Here is a 22,701-nt window from a genome sequence, read left to right as displayed (position 1 = left end):
GCACATGCATGCACGTGCACACACGTACACATATACGCAGGCTGATTTCTGATTTCACGCCTCTCAGGTCTGGCCAGGCCTGTTTTATGCAGTTTGAGTATTATTGAAAAAGCAGCCGGCCTAAATTTTCATTTTATTTGTTCTTTTTTTTTGTTTCTTATTTGTTTGTTTTGCCCAAACAGTGGTTCCGGTTTTTCACTTTCGTTCAGTGATTTTGTCAGGCGTCTCGCAGCCGGACGCCAGCCTCCCCCTCCCCCCCACCTAGGACCTGACTTCTGTGTCATACCCCCACAATCAGCAGCGTGTGGAGAGGCCTAATCCAGCCTAACCCTGCTGTTCCCCCCTCCTCCCCCCCCCCCCCCAGGTGAAGCGCTCCCGTAGTAAAGGGGGTCTTGCCGGCCCGGATGGGACCAAGTCTGTTTTCGGTCAGATGTGCGCTAAGATGAGCTCCTTCAGCCCCGACAGCCTGCTCCTCCCGCACCGCGTGTGGAAGGTCAAGTTTGTGGGTACGTCTGAGTGCCGTGTTCAGGTCTCGCCAGAACGTGTGGCCCGTATAGCAGTGGTACATGCAGTATGTATGTAATGTGTTGGGTATTCTGCCCCCTTGGTAATTAAGCGAAGAGATTACCGATGCATTGAATTGTAATTAGTGTTGCTTTTGTGTGCGTGTGTGCATGTGTGCGTGTATGCATGTGTGTGTGTACTGTATGTGTGTGTGTGTGTGTGTGTGTGTGTGTGTGTGTGTATGTGTGTGTGCGTGTTTATGTGTGTGTGTGCGTGTATGTGTGTGTGTGTGCGCGTGATTGTGTGCGTGCGCGTGATTGTGTGTGTGTGTGCGGTCCCAGGCGAGTCGGTGGATGACTGCGGAGGGGGCTACAGCGAGTCCATCGCCGAGATGTGCGAGGAGCTGCAGAACGGCCTCACGCCGCTGCTCATCGTCACTCCCAACGGCCGCGACGAGTCCGGCGCCAACCGAGACTGCTTCCTGCTCAACCCCGCCGCCAAGTCGCCCCTGCACATGAACATGTTCCGCTTCCTAGGTGTGAACCCCTGTGCAGGAAACCAAAGCGCATTTCCATGGCAGAATGTGTGGGGAACTCAGGCGTGCTGTTTCGTAAATTGAATGCCGGTATATACAAGCTCTAGAAGAAGTATCTATAAAAAAAGTTCATTTGCTGTCAGTCCCTTGTAATAGGCTGGGGAGAATAGCGTCGACTCTAAGAGCGGAATCAGAAAGGCTTCTTCGCAGCAGCTTTTATCACTCTGGCAGCGTACGGCTAGGTGCCCGATGAAATTTTATGTTTTGGAATTCTTTCTTTCTGTACATAACCGGCCACTGGTAAACAAAAATGGCTGACCTCGGCTACTGTAGCCTAATTTAACAGCATTCTGTGCAGCCTGCTTCAAGCCCGTACCATGATTCAGAATTTCACTTACAGTACAGCAAATTAACGGCCTGTCCCCCTCAGCACTGAACGGTCTTGCTCCCTTTAAATAAAAACCGAAGCCTGGAGATTTCGGGGAGGGGGGGTGGGGGGGTGGCAGACGGGAGAGTGGAATTTCCCAGGAGTGGGAGTGCTTGCTGAACTGGATGCGTGACCCGTGTCTGCAGGTGTGCTCCTGGGCATCGCCATCCGCACCGGGAGCCCCCTGAGCCTCAACCTGGCCGAGCCCGTGTGGAAGCAGCTGGCGGGAATGAACCTGACCATCGCTGACCTCAGTGAGGTAAGGGCCCCGCCTCGGAGCGCGTCAGCCGCCGCTTTAGCATTTAACGCCTCCGCTGCTACGGTCAACGCCTGTGGCCACCTCACTGCAGAAACTGCGGTTCACTGTGTATAATGAATATTTCTCTGAAAATACGTCCAAGTGGGGGAAGGGCATTAGAACACTTTTGTCCGAAAGGTAAAAGCAAGCCAGGTTGTGCCTTTAAACTCCTTTTTAAAAAAAAAAAAAGCAGTTGGAAGAGCTTTTTGTCTGTGTTATGTAACTGAGCTGCCCTGAGCCTTGCTTTCATGTTTCCGCTAATGGTTTTTAGCTGTTCAGTGACCTGGAACATGTCGGCGTAAGGGTATAGGTTTCATTCATTGGTGGGGGCATATTTGACGATTGTGCTGCAGGCCACCAATGCCCTTACCCTACCACCCCCCCCCCCAACACTGCCTGCACACACACACACGCACACGCACACACGCACAAACAAACACACATACGCACTCACACACAGTACCATAATGTGCAGAGTTCCATTAAAGATGGTCAATACCTGAGCTGACTGTCATGACCGTAACTGTAAAATGGAGTAAACTGGCGCATGTTGAATTTGGCTATGCTAACTTCACTTAAAGGAAACTAGCTAAAATTGCAATTTGTTACTCTGATATTTTAGAAGTAAAAAAAATTTTGTGTCCATTTCTTGTTTGAGCCGTGTGGTTGGTCACCTGCAAACCCAAAATGAAATGATAATTTGGATGACGAGCTATCAACCGCTAGCTAATACTCAGCGCCATAGTGTACAAACAGCTAACTGGCTAGTTAGCACATTCTGGCCTAGGAAGATATTAGTATTTTAGCAGAGTAGACAAGCGTGGGAGAGGCAACAAGGAAATGTGGAGACGGAGTTAATCGATCATGGTGTGCCTGAAAATGTCTGGACAAATGGTGGTAATAATTATTTCTGGAGACCATAGAGCATTAACGCCACTTTTCACTTCATGAACAGAATTTCAGTTCATTTCTTTTATTGATTTAACAATAATAAAGATAAATTGATTGAAGATGAATGAAGATGATGATAAAACATCAGTAACGAAGGGGCTGCTTTCTGGGGCACCATTATGCTGTTCAAGGGTGTTCTCCTCAGCTGCTTTATGTAATTACACAGAGCATAATGTTACTGATAGGTATTATAGAATAGAGAAGGATAAAGGTGACCTTTTATAACAATCTGCGTTACTTTCGCCTGACTTACTGTGTTATCACAAAAATGGGGTTGCCCTCATGGATCTATTATTTCCTTAAAGTAGGAACCTATTTGTGCAAAACACCACACACATGCGAGAAAATGCACAAACCGTAGATACTTCGGTTTACTTGCATTATTCAGGTTCACTAGACACACCATAAGCTCAACATTCCCAGAAAATGAGATACATGCATAAATCCAAAAAATCTAGAAACTTCATGGCAGTACCAGCAACAAAAAAAGGTCTCAATCCAGTCTGGTTTTTAATTTGGTTAACGCAGAATAAACTAAACTAAAACCGATTCAGTCCAACATTTGTTTACTGCGTCATCTTCGACCTCTGCGTATTTGTGATACTGATGCGCTCTTTACTTTTAAGATTATAAGACTTTTCTAAAGTCGTTTTGTTTCGCTGCTGACATTTCTTGGCGCCTCCATTGAGGTTCGAGAGACCTTTCTTCCGCCATTTTACCTCTCAGGTTAATATATTATTGATGCACTGTAAGGCTATGATGCCCTGAAACGGGGGAGTCTATTTATAAAAAGTTTCTGTCGTCCTGAAAATGTTTAGCCCCCCACCCCACCCCCCGGCAAATCGCTGTGCCCTTTACTTGGGCCTGTTGAGCCAGATCAGAGGTCACACCCAGCGCTGGTGCTGTGGAATAGATCTCTGCGCAGCAGATCCTGGCCTGCGGTCTTGTTGGCATTTATGATGGTGCTTGATTATTTCAGACTCACATCGGTCAGCGGACTGACGACGGCCCTCCACAGAGGAGCCGTTGTTGGGTGGTCTGGCCGGCGGTGGCGCAGTACGGACAGAGGGGCTGTTGTTGGGTGCTCTTTCTGGGGGGGTGGGGGGTGGGGGCTGAAAGGTTAAGGGGGGGTGGGGGGTGGTGACGGTGAGCTGCGTGTGCTGGACAGGAGAGCCCGGGTGGGGAGGATCACTGTCTCCACACGAACGTCTCCGCTGCCTTTGATCCGACTGCTCTGTAACAGCTTTATCGGGCTCTTTGTGATTTCTTAGCTCACCAGTGCTCCCTTTCTTCTCAATGGTGTTCTAAACACTTGGTTTTAGTGAGGTCAGTGTTTGTGGCCTATGTCTATGGCTTATGTTTAAGGCTGTTTTAAAAAAAAAAAAATTTGTCAGCCTCATAATGGTTTCCTTGACTTTCATTGGCACAACTCTGGTCTTCGTGTTGACAAATGCCTGTAACCGACTCCAAAGGCAATCAAAAGGCTAGAATACAGACTAGATACTGAAAGCTGTCTTATACCTACACTGAGGAAGCATTTGAGCACACCTGATTAATCCGGAACACATGTGATGCCATTTTTCCCAAACATTATGATGCCCTCATTGCCCTGAAATGACTATTTATAAAAAGTGTACATGATGAAACCAAAAGCTGCATGTGAATTTTTTGAGTATGAATCTAAAATTGTGTAGTACAGAGTCAAATCAAGAAAAAAAAATGTCTTTGTCCCAAACGTTATTGGAGATTATGTTTGCATATATGCACATGTGTAGACGTATACGTGTATGTATGTTTAAACACACACACACATATATATATATATATATAATATATATATGGTATATATAATATATTGTAATATATGATATTATAATGAGAGATACTAAGTCTGCTGTTTTACGCTGGCTTAGCAGTGATGTAAGGTTAATGACTTGTAGTTTAATTTACAGTCTAGACATTTACCTGAAGCTTTTAGTTGAAGTAAATTATGGAAGATTTAAATTAAGGTGCAGTTAACATGGCTGAAAAGCTACTACTTGCGCTAGCCAGCAATCAGTGATTTGTGCCAGAAGACTTGCAAATCAAAGGGTAGTTTAATTATCGAGTGCTCGGTCTAATAAAATACGCAAAATTACAACAGAAGTTCATTATTTCTTATCGGTTCTCAAATACACACACACACTCACGCACAGGCGCACACACACACACACACACACACACACACAGTTCCCTGATGTACAGTAAATGATGTTTCCTCCTCAGGTCGATAAAGACTTCATCCCCGGGCTGATGTACATCCGGGATAATGAGGCCACGTCGGAGGAGTTTGAGGCGATGACCCTGCCATTCACCGTGCCAAACGCCAGCGGCCAGGACATCCAGCTCAGCTCCAAGTACTCCCACATCACGCTGGACAACCGGGCCGAATATGTGCGCCTAGCAATAAACTACAGGTGAGGCAGCTCTGTGTGTGTGTGTGTGTGTGCGCGTGCACGAGTGCGTGTGCATACGTGAATGCGTGCCTGTGTGAGCATGGGTCTGTGTGTGTATGTGTGTGTGTGTGCGTGAGTGCGTGTGCATGCGTGAATGCGTGTCTGTGTGAGCACGTGTCTGTCGTGTGTGTACGCATTAGTGCGTGTGTCTGTATGTGTGGGATTGTGTACTAAATGTGTGTTTGTAAGTTAATGTGTGCGCGCGAACGAGAGGGAAAGCGCATGTGTGTGAAAGTGTCAGTGTGTATGTGTGCGCGCACGCGTGTCTGTGTGTGTGTATGCGCGTGTGATTGTGTACTAAATGTGTGTTTGTAAGTTAATGTGTGCATGCGAACGAGAGGGAAAGCGCATGTGTGTGAAAGTGTCCGTGTGTTTGTGTGCAAGCTCATGTGGGCCTGTGCATTTGTTTGCTGCGCTGACCTGCTGTGCCCCGCCCCCTGCAGGCTCCATGAGTTTGACGAGCAGGTGTCGGCTGTGCGTGAGGGCATGGCCCGGGTGGTCCCTGTTCCCCTGCTCTCCCTCTTCACTGGATACGAGCTGGAAACCATGGTAATGCTGCTCAGTCAACCCGCTCCACTGATTGTTATTATTATGTTATTACTACGATTTTATTAGCAGTGAGGTGACAGCGTATTATAACGGTTAATGAACTGGGCTTTTAATGGAGAGGTTGCAGGTTCGATTCTCAGGTGTGGCATTGCCATTGTACCCTTTAAAAGGGTACTTAACTTGAATAGCTTCTGTGAATATCTAGCTGTATAAAAGGATTACGTAAAAAAACAGTGTCATTGTGTAAATAACTCTCAGTAAAAGCACCTGCTAATTGTAAATGTGATTTTTAGTTGAGGAGGACAAATGAATTGCCTCTGATCTGACAGGTGCAATGACATCCATTTTGAGAATACTGAGCCCCACGTTGTCTGCCACATTTATTTTTAAAAATAAATAAATAAAAACTCAACCCAGTTCAATTAATTCAGTTCAATTAATTCGGTCTGATGTAATATAATGCAGTTATTAGACTAGAAATGAGCACATTCAGAAGGCACACAGCACACACTGGGCCTCATTCACAAAACTTTTCTTAAATCATTTTTAGTTTTGTTCTTAAAAATGCTCCTACGAAAAACCAATAAGGGATTCATGACAAAGCCCAGATGTTTTTTTTGTGCGTATCCCGGATTTATAAGATGATGAATGCTGACCGTTTGTAAATTTTATGCGCTATCCTGTTCATGTGATTTACATAAGAAAAAAGCCATGAACAAATACAGATCAGAAAAAACTAACGAATGCCGCAATGTTCTCGGAAACGTTCTTACGCGCTGTTTGCGATCGAATGTTATCGCACGCGCGTTTCGCGAATGGGGCCCGTTGTGCGTGCGCCCGCGTGAGCCGTGTGCGGTTCTCTCTTGCAGGTGTGCGGAAGCCCGGACATCCCGCTGCACCTGCTCAAGTCCGTGGCCACCTACAAGGGCGTGGAGCCCACGGCGCCGCTCATCCAGTGGTTCTGGGAGGTGATGGAGTCCTTCTCCAACACGGAGCGCTCCCTATTCCTCCGCTTCGTCTGGGGCCGCACCCGCCTGCCCAGGACCATCGCCGACTTCCGCGGCCGCGACTTCGTCGTGCAGGTCAGGCGCGTTTCGGGCTGCCTTACGGGCTCGAGTCTGTGCGAATAAACATTTGTGGACCGATTATTGGGTCTGTCGCGCTATAATCTGGTTGGATGAGCCCTATTCAGGCACAGGAATATTTAGCATTGCAGCAGTGAAATCTCGTCACAGACGGTAAAGTTGAAATGAGACCGTTACTCTTCGGCATTTGGAATGCAGAAATGTGTCGCTGGCCAGGCTTACCAGCTGGCCCGTTGATGCCCTGGGCTATCCTGCTAGCTAGTGTACTGGGTCATGTATCCAGTTTAGAGGGTATTTTTCTAGCAGGCTGATAGAGAATAGCCATATTCCTGCAATGGGACGGTAGGTTATTTGCTATTAATTTTTTTTAGCTGTTTTCAGGGACAAAAGAATTCCTCTGTTACACTGGTTTCCACAGCTCAGAGGTTGGCTGGCACTGATTTCAAAATTTCACATCCCACAATCCGCACCACACGAAGCCCTTGTTTTGTTTATGTATTTATTTGTTTATTTACTTATTTGATCAAGTTTTTATTTATCTTTCTTGGGATGCTGGTACATGGATACATATTCCATTGTAAAAATGATGATCATTTTCATCACCATCACCATCATCATCATCATTCATATTGCCATCAGTGACAGTAATGATACAAATAATGATAATGCAAATCATGATACTCACAATACTAATTATAACAGTAATACTTAATGTATGCACGTATAGAGATGGAATGTCTGCATGATGTGCTAATATATTTATTTAGACTGTACTGCTGGCAAACAGATCTACCCACCTGCCCTCAGCTCCAGTGAGAAATTTGTCCCCAATCCAAAAAATTCTACCCCCCTCCCATAATTCCTACATATCCTGTATGTATTCGCACATATAGTACCCCTTATCCCTTACAGACCCAAACACACACTGATCCTACCCAGGCCAGTCCACAGAGACTGAGAAAAGTAGAAACCTTTTTAAAAAGAACGGAACAAGAGAAAAATAGAAAAAAGAAATGAAAAAGAGGACAGCGAAGAATAATAGCAAACTGCAGATAGACGGAACTAAGGTCTATCTAAAGTATTGTTCAGTTTTTATGTGAGCCTTTCATACCTTAATTATGTCTATATTGGCCCCATTCAGCTCAGATGATGGTAAGTAACTCCATTGTCATAAATATCTAATGACGTCTGAATCCATTGATTCATTGAGAGAGAGTGAGGAGGCTGCCATCTCAGTGCTAAAAGCCCTGAACAGCCATAGAGCCCACAATCCAGAGACGTTTCTGATGTATAGTCATATTTAAAGAAGAGTCATCATTTAGGTGAATAAGGCACTGAGAGCAAGGAAACTGGAAATGGATGACTTTAGAAAGGAAAATGGTGATCTCTTTTCAGAATTTCTTCACGGGCTGGCAGTTCCTCATCATACACTACACTACTTTCCAAAAAGATGTGGACTCCTGAACATCACACCCATATGTGCTTGTTGCACATCTCATTCCAAAACCGTGAGCAATAATATGGAGTTGGACTCCCCTTTGCTGCTGTAACAGCCTCCACTCTTCTGAGAAGGCTTTCCACAAGATTTTGGAACATGGCTGCGGGGGTTCGTTTCTATTCCGCCACGAGATCCTCCTCCACCGAACTTTACAGCTGGCACTATACGGGCTAGTACAATTGACGCGATACATTCCGCCAAGCCTGAATTTGTCTGTCAGGTAGCAAAGCGTGATTCATCACTCCAGAGAACATGTTTACACCGTCAATGATAGTATGCTTTACACCACTCCAGCCGACACTTGGCATTGTGCCTGCTGATCTTAGGCTTGTGTACGGCTGCTCGGCCGTGGAGCTCCTGAGGAACAGTTCTTGTGCTGATGTTGTTTCCAGAGGTATTCAGTAGTGAGTGCTGCAACCGAGGACAGATGATTTTATGCACTTCACGCTTCAGCACTTGGCAGTCCCCTTCTGTGAGCTTGTGTAGTCTACCGCTTCGCAGCTGAGCTGTTGTTGCTCCTAGAAGTTTTCACTTCACAATAACAGCACTTACAGTTGGCTGGGGCAGCTCTAGCAGGGCAGAAATTTGACAAACTGACTTGTCGGGAAGGTGCCACGTTGAGAGTCGCTGAGCTCCTCAATACGACCTATTCTACTGCCAGTGTTAGTCAATGGAGATTGCATGGCTGAATGCTTGATTTTATGCACCTGTTAGTCATGGGTGTGGCTGAAATTGCTCAAACCACTAATTAGAAGGGGTGTTTACATACTTTTGAAAATGTAGTGCAGGGTTTTCCCTACCATAGAAAGGCTTAGGTGCAGCGCCTAAGTGATTTTGCGGAGCGCCTTAAGCCGAATGAATGTAAAAAGGCATTTAGGCGACATATTTTATTTTTATAAAAAAACACGTCAATATCACCACTGTCATGTACTCACTAAATATAATATGTTAAATTTGGAAAATTTTATCATGTACTCAAGTGTTTGTCTAATTTTTAAGATTATTCATAACGCTGCTCCTCCTCCCTTGAGGAACTTTGTCACACTCAGCTCAGAAAAAACAACACGAGCCACTAGATCAACCACTCGGGGGGAGTGCAGAATTCCACAACGCAAGACCTCCTTTGGAAAATCATCCTTCACTTTTATGGCCATAAAACAATGGAATAATCTTCCAACAGAACTAATAACATCCACAGATTTTCACACTTTCTCCCGTCTAACAAAACATTGGATCCTTACACAGCAAACTTGCAGACATTAGTAAATTAGTTTTGAGGGCGGGGGGGGGGATGGGGGGTGGCGCTTTGTTTTAGGGTTGGGATGTGGGGATGACTGTGTTTTGTATGTTTTTACTATTTTTGTATTTTGTACTTTGTTTTTTAATGTCCTCTCTATTTTACTGTTTAATGTACTTTCTATTTTACTTACCTTACTTACCTGCCCAGGGACTACGGGTGGAAATTAGCAAATTGCTATAACCCGGTACATTACATCTTTCCTTGTTTTATATAAGGTTAATGTTCTTTGTACACTGTCCCTGTTTAAATAAACTAAATAAATAAATAAATAAATAAATAAATCAGAATGAATGTAAAAACAACGGTGATGCGCTGACAAAAAAAATAAAAAAACAAAAAAAAACGTAGAGGTCGCTTTATGGTTTTAAACACTCCGCGCTATGATGGCATTATAAATAGAAGTGGGTGATTGACAAGCGTTTTTATATTTTTATTCATGATAGGTTAGATGCATTTACAGAATATAGCGTTTTTTCCCAAAGATGGTATTTCTCGATATAATTGTGCCGCCGTGTTAACACATTACTACGGTTGCAGGTCAGGCACTCTTCACGGTAAGAAGAAATTTTAGGATAGCGCTTCCGATTTTGCTTGTGTCGAAAGTGCTGCGACTGAAAAAGCGATAGATTTACCCTCTAGCCACATCTGTCAAAAATGTTAGCTAGCGAAGCTAGTTAGTTGACGTTAGCCTACATAAAGATAGCTCGATTGAACTAACGTTAGTATCTAATGTGGCTTGGTAGCTATACAAAGTTAGGCTGTGTTTAGTTTTATTATTTTTGCACAATTAAAAAAAATACACAAAAATGACAAAGATAACAAATAATATACAGTGCAGGGAGAGGCAGAAAACCCAGTGGGCTTTTTGAAGCCTCCACCTAAATAATGTTTCACAATGTTCTAAAGAACGTAACGTCTTTTTCTGATGAAAACCGCTGGTCAAAGCGTTTTTTTCATATATATATATATATATAAACACTGTTCCAAAATATAGTTGAGAGCGCCTAAGCCCTCTGAAAACCTAGGGAAAACCCTGGTAGTGTATGTAGTTATGTTCCTAATTGGTCTGAAGAACATTAAAGTATTTACACAATTTGGTGTAACTAACTTCTTCATATAATATTCTTTGGGGTCAAGTAGAACCTTCTGTATAAATTTAAATTGAAGCAGTTGATGTGTCAAATTGTGGGATGCTAAAACAATTCTTCCAGACCTTGCACCAATAGGCTTAGTTGGTGTTGAAATGTTTATATTGCAGGTTTTAATAACCGTTAATATTGACCCTCTGTTAACTAAGAATGATTTATACTGTATGTAGTTGAAGCATGCCATTTGGGCAATTTTAGTAAAGCATCAACTTGTTTTATAAGTAGATGGTATGGTGGTTGGTTCTTCCAAGGAACCCCATGCCCCTCATAGAATTCATAAAGAATAGGCTTTCTGGCCGATTATATGACTTCTGCCATTTTTGGAAAGATCTTGCTCCCTGCCCATGATATCAGCCAGAAAACGAATACTAGTATTTATCCCCTGTGATGGACAAATCCACTAGGAGGACATCATTTTGAAGTGAATAATTACAGAATATTGATGTATGGACATGCCATTATTTGACTAGTTGTTCTTCTTTTCAAAATATAGGCAGATGGAAATATTATGAGCTTTCATTTTTATTGGCCCAATTTAAATCTACACTGCTTCAGAGAGAGAGATAGGTGCTGCCAAGCTTACCCATGGGACTGTAGGAGTTGGACTGAACCAGTTTAAGAATGCATGAAAATGCCTGGCCTGAAAGTAATTTGGCAAAGAGAGTCTTCCAGTTCTCTTTTTTTTTTTTGAAGATGAACTTATTTGATCTTTTGCCTTTCCATATATGATATAAAGTGGTGTTATTATCCCAGTAACCAGGAGGTGATGTTAAAACCAGCATTGAGCAATAGAAGTTAACCCTTACTGTGTATATAAGAATATTAACTTTAACTATGGATATCCTATCTGATAATTATACTGAGAGATTTCTCCATCTTACAAGATTAAATTCAGTAGTTCCTAGGGTACTGTTAAAATTTTTAGAAATAAATTTAAACCAGAATGGAATGTATATCTACTCCTAGATGCTATAAATGTGAGACTATAGGTATAGCCAGGCCAACATGTTAACCTTTTGCAGCTGAATTAAGAGGGAGTAATGGTGACTTACTCCAGTTTACTCTTGAATTGTATCTTCATATTCTTCCATGATGTCTAGAATATCTGGGGGGAGGAGGGAGGGTAATATTATCTGCATACAAAGATAAAGAGTGGTTTGTTTAATGGAAAAGTTAGTGGTTTGGTTAAATTTGACTGCCTAATGGCCTGAGTTAATGGCTTGATTGAATGAATAAAGAGCATTGTCTTGTCTGCTACTCCTTGTAATACTAAATGGAGAACAGATCGTACAAATGCAGGTGAATTAGCACAAAGTGTTTTAGTCATATTTCTGTAATTGGCACCAATGCCCATGTGATTAAGAACTAATCATAAGATCATTCCAGCCAGTCAGATGCTTATTTGGCATCGGAAATAGGACATCACTGGATGTTGATTTTGATGGTCCACTTAATTTACGTTGTTACTACAATATTTTATCTCAGGATAACCTTTTTTTGACACTCTGATGAACCAATTTAAGACGGACTAAACAGGACTCTAGCATCCTGTTTCTTAACGGGAGGCAAAAACTTTGGAAAGCAGCTTTATATCATACAGTGCCTTCGTAAAGTATTCAGACCCCCTCACTTTTTCCACATTTTGTTACATTACAGCCTTATGATAAAATGGATTAAATTCATTTTTATTTTCATCAATCTACGCACAATACCCCATAATGACAAAGCAAAAACAGGTTTCGTAATTTTAGCAAATTTATTAAAAATTAAAAAAACTGAAATTTACAGTATTCCTTATTCAGACCCTTCACTAAATTGTTGAGGCACCTTTGACAGCGATTACAGCCTCGAGTCTTCTTGGGTATGACGCTACAAGCTTGCACACCTCTATTTGTGGTATTTCTCCCATTCTTCTTTTCAGATTGTCTCAAGCTCTGTCAGGTTGGATGGGGAGCATTGCTGCACAAATATTTTCAGGTCTCTCCAGAGATGTTCAATCGGGTTGATGTCCGTGCTCTGGCTAGGCCACTCAAGGACATTCACAGACTTGTCCCAAAGCCACTCCTGCATTGTCTTGGCTGTGTGCGTAGGGTCGTTGTCCTGTTGGCAGGTGAATCTTTGCCCCAGTCTGAGGTCTTGAGCGCTCTGGCGCAGCTTTTCATCAAGGATCTCTCTGTACTTTTCTCCATTCATCATTCCCTCGATCCTGACCAGTCCCCCAGTCCCTGCCTCTGAAAAACATCCCCACGGCATGATGCTGCCACCACCATGTTTCACTGTAGGGATGGTATTGGCCAGGTGATGAGTGATGCCTGGTTTCCTCCAGATGAGAGGCTTTGCATTGTGGCCAAAGAGTTCAATCTTGGTTTCATCAGACCAGAGAATCTTGTTTTTCTTTTGGTCTGAGAGTCCTTTAGGTGGCAAACTCCAAGCGGGCTGTCATGTGCCTTTTACTGAGGAGTGGCGTCCGTTTGGCCAGTCTAACATAAAGGCCTGATTGGTGGAGTGCTGCAGAGATGGTTATCCTTCTGGAAGGTTCTCCCATCTCCACAGAGGAACTCTGGAGCTCTGCCCGAGTGGCTATATGGTTCTTGGTCACCTCCCTGACCAAGACCCTTCTCCCCCGATTGCTCAGTTTGGCCAGGCAGCCAGCTCCAGGAAGAGTCCTGGTGGTTCCAAACTCTTCCATTTAAGTTCTTTGGGACCTTCAATGCTGCAGAAATTTTTTTGTAACCTTCCCCAGATATGTACCTCGACACAGTCCTGTCTTGGAGGTCTATGGACTTCATAGCTTGATTTTTGCTCTGACATGCACTGTCAACTGTGGGACCTTATATAGACAGGTGTGTGCCTTTCCAAATTAGGTCCAATCAATTGAATTGACCACAGGTGGACTCCAGTCAAGTTGTAGTAACATCTCAAGTATGATCAGTGGAAACAGGATTAACCTGAGCTCAATTTTGAGCGTCATAGCAAAGGGTCTGAATACTTATGTAAATGTGATATTTCAGTTTTTTATTTTTAATAAATTTGCAAAAATGTATAAAAAAACAGTTTTCACTTTGTCATTATAGGGTATTGTGTGTAGATTTATGTGAATAAAAAAGAATTTAATCAATTTTAGAATAAGGCTGTAACATAACAATATGTGGAAAAAGTGAATGGGTGTGAATACTTTCTGAAGGCACTGTATTTTATAGCCATTATGTCATTAACTTAAATCTCTGGCCATTATTCCTGTCTTCTCAAACAAATCTGCTTCCCAAACATTCCTGTGGGTTAAAATGTTCGTGTCCTTTTTTTGTCCCCTCAAGGTTCTGGACAAGTACAGTCCCCCAGATCACTTCCTGCCGGAGTCGTACACCTGCTTCTTCCTGCTGAAGCTGCCCAGGTACTCCTGCAAGCAGGTGCTGGAGGAGAAGCTCAAGTACGCCATCCACTTCTGCAAGTCCATCGACACCGACGACTACGCCCGCATCGCTCTGACGGGCGAGCCGGCGGCCGACGACAGCAGCGAGGACTCCGACAACGAGGACGCCGACTCCTTCGCCTCCGACTCCACCCAGGACTACCTGACGGGCCACTGAAGGGCTCCCTCCGACCTTTGACCCCTGACCCCCTCGAGGCAAACTCGAGTCGCTAAGGTCACAACCACAACAAGCTGGCGTGCAGTAGCGCAAACCGCGACGCCAGTTTTAATCCCACGTATCACTAATACTACTACTAAAACTACTTAATGTTAAGAATAAAAAAAGCTAGGTATTGAGTCCTGTAAAAAAAAAAAAATAAGATGATTAAAATCATAATGTGCAATTAGCTCTTGAAGGCAGTGTAATATGGAGAGAAGTAGGTGCTCCTTGTTATAATAATTTTTTTTTTTCAGGAAAAAAAAGAGTTAAAGAAAAGCTGCACAGATCAACTTTGTGTTTTACTTGTGTCATGTGTATAGATTATCAAAAAAAACAGCAGGACATCAGAAAAGGCATTTCGCCTAGCACTGTGGTAGACTTCTCCTGTTTTTTCTTCTTTTTTTTTTTTTTTTTTTTTTTTTTTTTGGTGACTTTTCCTTATCTTAGTTTGTTGTATATTGGAGATAATATGCTACAGATGACTAGTATTATATTTTTGTTGGTAATAGCAGTGTTTCTTTATAAGAACATTTTTTTGACTATGGAAGTGTCGGTGTTTGTCACTCGACTCTGGTCAAACGCGACCCGCCGAAATGTCATTTTACGGATGTCTGTCACTGTATCCATATCTCTACTTAATCTTTTCACCCAGTGTGTATGCGCTGTCCTCCTTTGGAAATGTATATAATATGATTGTGCCATGTATTCATGAACTGTGTCATCTTCTGAGAATATATTTCAACCAAAATGACCCTTCAAAGTCCCTTCAAAGATTTGTTCATTAAATCATTTATCTGGTGGATTCACCCGCTTGTGGAAACCCGTCTGTTTTTATGGAAACCAGTTTCTTGGATTTGGCACGTCATTTGGACAGATGTCATCAGTGTCTGGTTGTCAATTATCTTTAATTAATACAACCAGACCAGGTAAAATTATGTCGTCTTATATTATCACAAAATAATATTTGTAATTATGCCTGTACATTTCATTTTTCAGGCACACTGTTGAATTCACTGAAATATTGGATGATATTCCATGGATTGTTAACACATCATTGACTAAGTCTGTTTTTTCAAATTGAATTTTTTATTATACATTTAGTAAATGTACAAATTTGGTTCTTTGTAAAGTAAAACTTCAGTTTCAGGTCAGCCACCAGCTTTCCAGAACAAAATGTACCAATCAGGTGGCAGGTAACCGAATGATCATTGTTATTTCTGTGTACATGTCTGCTCTGTTGTGATAGACACCCCAAAACACCCCCCCTTTATTCTTCCAGATTTGCAGCAGGTCTAACCCAAATGAACTTTCACGCGTACTGTGGCTGACTACATTAACCAAACGGCCGTCGTCTCCTCTGAGTATGTGTTTGCCTCCCATTGGGTTCTGGTAGGCCAGCAACCACCCCCTTTGCTCACTTCACAACTCCAGCAAGTCCACATCCAGACATGCTTACATATCTTACTGTAACTTCACAATGACCAGTTCTTGACAATTAAACCTTGTTTAATGTTATTTAAAGATTGTAAATTACCTTAATTGGTAATCCATGCATAACCATGTATAACAATGTACATTTCTGGTGCAAAGGACAGTCTATAGTATCTGAGTCTAAGCCTGTCCATCTAAACCCATAATCTTAAACCATGATATTATGAAAGGTCAATCTTATCCATTTGTAAAGCTTGTGTACTCCTGGAGTTGCACACATTCCTTTTGGCTTTTACGTGTTGTGGAATTATTTAAATCTCTCATAATTGCCCAAACTTCTCCCTGCTGTAAGTCAAGCTGTGGTACTCATTGCCACGAATTAGTTTCCCCGTTTCACGTGCTGGGAAAGAGCCGTGATGTTTTGGCGGGCAGTGGGGTCTTAAAGACTGTACAGTTCTCTTTACTCCCTTCCCACGGTTCTGTTTCCGTTCATAGTCTTCATTTTTCCAGCCTGTAGTAAGCTGTCCAGGTCAAAGGTCACTCAAGCCCCCCTGGTCCTCAGCTTCCTCTTCAAAATATGTAATCATGCAAGGTTTTCTGCAGTTCAAAGGCTTACAGTTCCTCATGAAACTGTTTTATAATGGCTTAATTTGGCTTAGAAATCATAAGCATTCTTTGCCGACTTAGCTTGTCCTTTTTATAAAAATCAGCGCGTACTTTACACTGGAGTGAGTCAGGTGCTTATCGCATGTACTCTCCGCCCCAGGGCGGGAGACAATGGGGGGTGTTCAGTCAGGGCAGGATAGTAGAATGGATACATTCAGTTTGTTCTTTATGGAATTTGTACAGTTCCCAGCATCATTGCATAAAACAGGCGCTACACATGTACGTTAGACGCGCTGTTATCTCATCCCTTTTTTTGGTGGAGACGGGTCAAAGATGTGCCTCTGGCTGAAATAATTAGAATGCGCTCAGCTGAGTGCAGATCTTCGTCAAGGCGCAACAATCTCCCGTTTTGGCAATCCCGTCTTTACTTTTCGAGATATGTTTGGCCTGATGGCGGCGCTAGAGGAAAGGTCATGGGGTCACCAAAATCAATATGTTGCTTCCTCTTGGGAACATGAATGTGCACAACTCCCCCCATAGAAATCTGGCCATTTCTTTTCCAGATATCTGTTACAGATGGGCAAATGAATGGATGGATGGATGTCAGTACATAATGTGTTAGAATGTTGAAACATGACTGTTTTTCTGCTATAAAATGAGTTGTGACTTTATCCATGGTAAATGGGCAAAATGAGAAGCAAATTAATTTTTAGTCTTTTTGTAGCAAGGCTGTTTCAGGGTCACCAGTGTTGTGTTATCCCAGTCAGTTTTACCATTTTATTTAGGTAGATTTAGCTTTTACTTAGCACATATTTATGCTAGGTTAGTGGTCTCTATGCATATTCACCTTTGATCAATGTTTTGAGAGAAAAGGCATCTACATTACTATGTTAAATGGTAAAATTAAGTAGTAGGTTCTTATACTGTATATAGATAATCCCTGTTGGTGCACTGAGCATTGTATGAGATTCCAGTAGTCCTGTGCTGCTTGGGGGCCCAGTAATCCCACTGGTGCCTCTGCATTCGCAGAAACACAGAGACTTCCAAGAATTCTTAACACAGTCCATTGAACATTCAAGCCTCCAATTAACTAGGCTTGCTGCGAAGGAACACAGACATGCGGAGATGAAAGATCTATGCCAGGAAAAAATACTTGGCATGTTTCTGTTAAACCAGTGGTTCTCAAGTTTGGTCGTTGGAGATCCCTGTTTATGTTGGTTTTATTTCCAACTTCATTCGAAGCACAATTGCAAACCCTGAATTTGAACAAGCTTTTCTTATTTACACTTTTCACGTTTTGATTATTTACCCTCTTAATCCACATTATGTCAGAAAATAGTTTTGCATGCCATGAAGAAGTCCCATATCCATATTGCAAATGATTAACTGATTAATTTAAAGACTTAAGTAAATCAACAGGCTCTTAACTGGTGAAGACACATGGCCACTAAAACTAACCATTTTGTGGATGGGGAATTCTAAGACAATGCAAATGACAATCAGCCAAACCTGGTTTAACAAAGTTATGGAAAAAATTATATTATATAAAGATCTTAAACACGTGTCAAACAACCTTAACTAAGCAAGAGAACCACTGTATTAAATGTAGCAGATTAGTCACATCACATATCAGGGTACTTGTGAGCAATAACCCTTGTGTGTGAATGTGTGGGTAATGTCTGTAATGGGAAAGAGAGCATGTGAGTATGCTCACTCATTAATAGACAACAGTGGGGTTGTGGCATCACTGGGACTCCAATGGAAATCAAATGGGGTTAGTTCCCACTAAGATAGTGGGATAGTGGGAGTTCAACTTGGCCAAGTGAAGAACTAGGTCGTTTTCAGCGAAACCTATAAAAAAAAAGTTATAAGAAAACCCATGTGAGAGGAACAAAGAGCTTGCATGAGAGAGAGTGAGAGAGAGAAGCCCTCGAGAAGTGAAGCTTGATCACTTGAGAGTCAGGTTTCTCTCCCAGACCCAATGTCTGTGGGCTCTACTGGTGACACTGGGCACATGGTCACGTGAACACATGGTCAACCCTGGTGCTCCAGCAGGAAGTTCACCCACACCCAGACAGTAGCAGCAATCCTAGACCGAAATAAAACTAGAAGAGTGCACTCAGCAGAGTGCAGATCTCCTCCAGGCATTCCAAACGGAAGCAGTTGTTGATCACTTGCAGCCCTTAGCGGCCGGTTAGGTCTATTTCAATGGACAACAATGATGGAAATTAATTCAAAGAAAATACTTGTCGTTGACCGATTTGAAAAATATTCGAGAATTCAGGCCCTTGGCCTGCTGTCAGCATGCACAACAAATATTAGGCTGATTGGCCCAGTAGTATGCAAGATTAGCTGCGGACAGATACACACACACGCACACACACACGCGACCAAACGCACGATCCCCTCCAGGCTCCGCCTGGTGGAGATAATAAGCTAACCGTAAGACTACTCTGATGTGTGCAAAAGTGACTCACAGTTGATGTCTGCTTATGTATCTCATTTCAATCCAAACTTTAGAATCAGTGTGACCTTTGTAAGATTTATCTGCTGTGTCTTTCAAATAACCCATCTACTGTATTGTGCAAAAGCTCAAGCTTTTTCTCAAAGAACACAAGTTCTCAATTTGTCATTTAAAGGAAAACTTTTCAGTGTGTTCATAGCTGTGTCCGAGATCGCTCCATATTCGCTATATAGTGCATAATATTCACTTCCCACGGATTGTCCAAATACCAAAGGTAAAATTTATGATCTACGTAGTGCCCTCAAAAATTCCCTCAATGCAATGAAAAATGTAGTGTATAAAGTATGTGAACTATTTATGCTGAAAAATAGCTCAATGTTTATAGTTGAATTCAAATGGTAATAGTTAACAGTTCAAATGCAACTTTTCCTCATGAAAAGGTTTTAGCAGATAGATAGAGAAAGACAATAAAACGGACATCACATTCTAAACTGTTTATTTAAGATAAATTTGAGGACAGTCATGTGCTGTGAATTAAGATATTTATGCGGTGCCACACCTGTCAATGGTGGAGCAAAATGATGATTCGTAAGTGTGTGATATCTCTATAGTGTCATGTTGAATGTAGGGAATACAAAATGATCTCATTATAACTAATCTCACTTAGTTTATAATTCGTTTCTTTTCTTCTCCTTTATATATTGTTTCTGTTACTGTACATTAAGAATAGTAAGTCAACACAGAAAAACTGAGCAGAAATTTTCCAGGGATTTTTCCATTGACAGCTGAGGCCAAATACCTGTAATGACATCGCTGACTGGATATGGCCAGCAGTTTAATCAGGTTGAAGATTTTAACCCATTGAGAGCACTGCTACAGCAGTTTTCTGCCCCGTGTTAACTTACTGTATAATAAGACATCCAATGATCTGTCTGGGTATCATGGAAGCAAGGGTCTCCCTTTTTCCTGTTGCTCATTACATTACACTACAATCACTTAGGTTTAGAAATGGACATCGCTGCTTAACTTCCTTCATGGATTCAATGCAACAAACTAATAAGAGAAGAAACAGTGTTCCAACTATCCCTTTATTTAATCATGCTTGTGTTTCTTCCAGGTTTTAACCAATGAAATGTGGATACTTAACAGGTGGTGGATGCTGTGGAGCACAATCTGGTGATCCCAGATTTAAATGGGGAGGATGCAAGTTTGAATCTGTGTTGGGGCACTGCTGTGGCACCCTGGACAGGAAAGGTACTTAACCTGAACCGCTCAGATTTTTGTCCCACAGAAATAGAATACTCTGAAGTTATTTTGAAATATATTTTCAACATATATAGGCAAATATATACAAATATTTGCCACTTTCAAATATTCCATTATTTCTAAATGCACTACTCTGTAACTATTAAATATTTTTTGTTACCTGCTCCAGGTAAAGGAAAATGGGTACGCTAACTAACATGAATCATCTTTTGTGTGTTAATGATTGTATATTTGGTTTTTTCCCCACAGAGTGGAATATTAACAAATTTGACATAACAAATGTGTTACATTGACATGCTCTGTGAATAGGTTTCCCTTTCAACTGTCTCTGCAAACTAATTGGACAACAGACCAATCAATGAACTCCTTTCTCTGTGTTATTTGTGCACACCGCACAGTAAAATATCCAGTGTTAATTCAACACTTACAGAGTGCATATGAGTCCAATAGGGACTGTATGAACTCTACACGAGTTGATTTAACACCGATCATTTTACTGTGCGTGCCTGGAGAAAGAACTGTCTTACTTATGCTTGTAGCCCTCTTCTGAGTCAGTCATATTTTTCAGTGTTTGCAGCATCACATGTATTATACTGCAGTCTTGCATGTGACAAACATCTTCCTAGCTCTTTCTGAAACACAAGACCAGGAAACCCTCTAGCTACCCCATGGATACCACACACCTCTGATGTCATTGGTGACCTTGAGAGGAGCGGGTGTGGTACAGTTGCCTGTTTTTATGAATAAGCCCTGCAGAGCTCATATTCAGAAGAAAAGAAGCTTTTAAGACGCCCATTTGAGAACACACGGATTGTATTCATTTTCCAAATACTAGTAATAATAAATTGCTTTTATATCATAACAATAATAAGACAATTTGTATAGAGTTCAATCAATGAATGAATAATTACTGAATTATTGTCTGTGACAGGCAATTGTCAGTACAGCCTACTTATTAGAACATAAAACAATAACATGGACCTAACAGTAACACCATGCCTAAAATCTTTTAAAATCATGATTTAAACACCGTGGGGACACTTTCATACATGAAGTTCCATTCAGTTCAGTTCAATTTATTTGTATAGTGTTTGCACTGTTGCAAAGGTGTCTTACAGGAAAATAAGTCTCTGAACAACCTCTATGTACACAACTAATAAATTAAATATAATATATAGCACTAGTCACAGAAAATGTCAGTGGGAATAAATAAATATATAGATAAATAGATAAATAAATAAATATAAAAATTGAATAAGGAAAACGTGCTGCACAAACCAAGTTCAGGGGCACAAACTGCAGGTGGTGAGACAGATTGCAGCATGGCTACTGGTAGTTCACAGTCACAAAAAGAGATGAGTGAGGAATCGGATATCCAAACCCCTGTCGGATGTAAGTCTGCAGTATGGAAGCATTCAGATTCAGTAAAAAAGAAGGCAAAATAAACAAAACGCATGCTATTTGCAAAAAATGTAAAGCCGAAATAAAATACACTGGTAACACCACAAACTTAGCCTTGCACCTGAAAAGAAAGCATGGCGTAGATAACGTTGCCTTATCCACTATGCCTTCCAAGGCATCAAATGAATATTTCATTTGTAAAGACATGAAGCCTTATAGCGTTGTCAAAAATGAAGGCTTTCGCGAGTTACTGAACACGTTAGAGCCTAAATATGTCGTCCCAAGCCGACAGCATTTTAGCGAGAAATGCATACCCACACTCTACAATCAAATAAAAGCAGAAGTCCAAGAAGAGTTGAAGAAAGCAGAGCGAGTTGCCATCACAACGGACGTATGGACTTCATGTTCAACAGAAGGCTATGTAGCAATCACTTCACACCACATAGATGCAGACTGGTGCATGAAAAATTATGTTCTGCAGACGCGTGCGTTGAATGAAGCACATACTGGTAGAAACATTGGGGCCGTCCTGAGAGAGGCATGCATCGAATGGAACATAAACAACAAAAACCCAGCACTCGTAACCGATAACGCTCGCAACACGACAACGACTGGAGTCGAGGGCCCATTTGTCTGCACACATCAAGTGATTTGCACACATAATTAATTTGTCTACACAGAAAGGGCTGAAACGTCCCGGTTGCCACGCGACTTCTGGGCAGAGTCAGGAAGGTTGTGCCGTTCTTTCACCGAAGTACCACCGCAACAGCAGCTATGCGCGAGAAGCAGAGATTGCTTGAAGTTCCGCAGCACAAACTAAAGCAAGATGTAGTCACGCGTTGGAACAGTTCGTTGGACATGTTGGACAGATTTTTGGAGCAGCAGGCTGCAATGTGCACAACACTCCTGGATAAACAACTGAGGAACAAATTCATGAAAGATGGCGCCGCAGATGGCTGCCTCGGTGTGTTGGTGCGCATTGTTTTGCCTTGTTTTGTTTGTAAATTCAGTGTTTTGCGATAGTATCCGGAACTCTTTCACCAGAGAAGAGCTCATGAATATCAGGGAAACAACTCCTGTGGATTTATTTCCCAACTTTCTCATCCCATCTGCG

At 42.0% G+C, this 22,701-nt stretch overlaps 1 protein-coding gene across 7 annotated transcripts in view; it reads left to right on the top strand.

Moving 5' to 3' along the window:
• The window catches only part of herc2 (HECT and RLD domain containing E3 ubiquitin protein ligase 2), a 119,215-nt gene extending 103,990 nt beyond the window's left edge, over positions 1 to 15,225 (top strand). For all 7 annotated transcript variants that reach the window (XM_064327000.1, XM_064326995.1, XM_064326999.1 and 4 more), the window contains 7 exons: positions 365 to 506; positions 846 to 1,040; positions 1,613 to 1,725; positions 4,981 to 5,171; positions 5,654 to 5,759; positions 6,629 to 6,841; positions 14,105 to 15,225. In XM_064327000.1, the coding sequence (XP_064183070.1) occupies positions 365 to 506; positions 846 to 1,040; positions 1,613 to 1,725; positions 4,981 to 5,171; positions 5,654 to 5,759; positions 6,629 to 6,841; positions 14,105 to 14,377 (1,233 nt within the window). In that variant the 3' untranslated portion in view covers positions 14,378 to 15,225. The remainder of the gene's footprint in view (positions 1 to 364; positions 507 to 845; positions 1,041 to 1,612; positions 1,726 to 4,980; positions 5,172 to 5,653; positions 5,760 to 6,628; positions 6,842 to 14,104) is intronic.
• The last annotated feature ends 7,476 nt before the right edge of the window (positions 15,226 to 22,701 follow it).

The sequence above is a fragment of the Anguilla rostrata genome, chromosome 3 (genome assembly GCF_018555375.3).
Source record: "Anguilla rostrata isolate EN2019 chromosome 3, ASM1855537v3, whole genome shotgun sequence".
NCBI classification, from domain to species: domain Eukaryota; kingdom Metazoa; phylum Chordata; class Actinopteri; order Anguilliformes; family Anguillidae; genus Anguilla; species Anguilla rostrata.
Note: the sequence above shows the minus strand (reverse complement) of the source record. Positions and strands in the feature narration are given on the sequence as shown.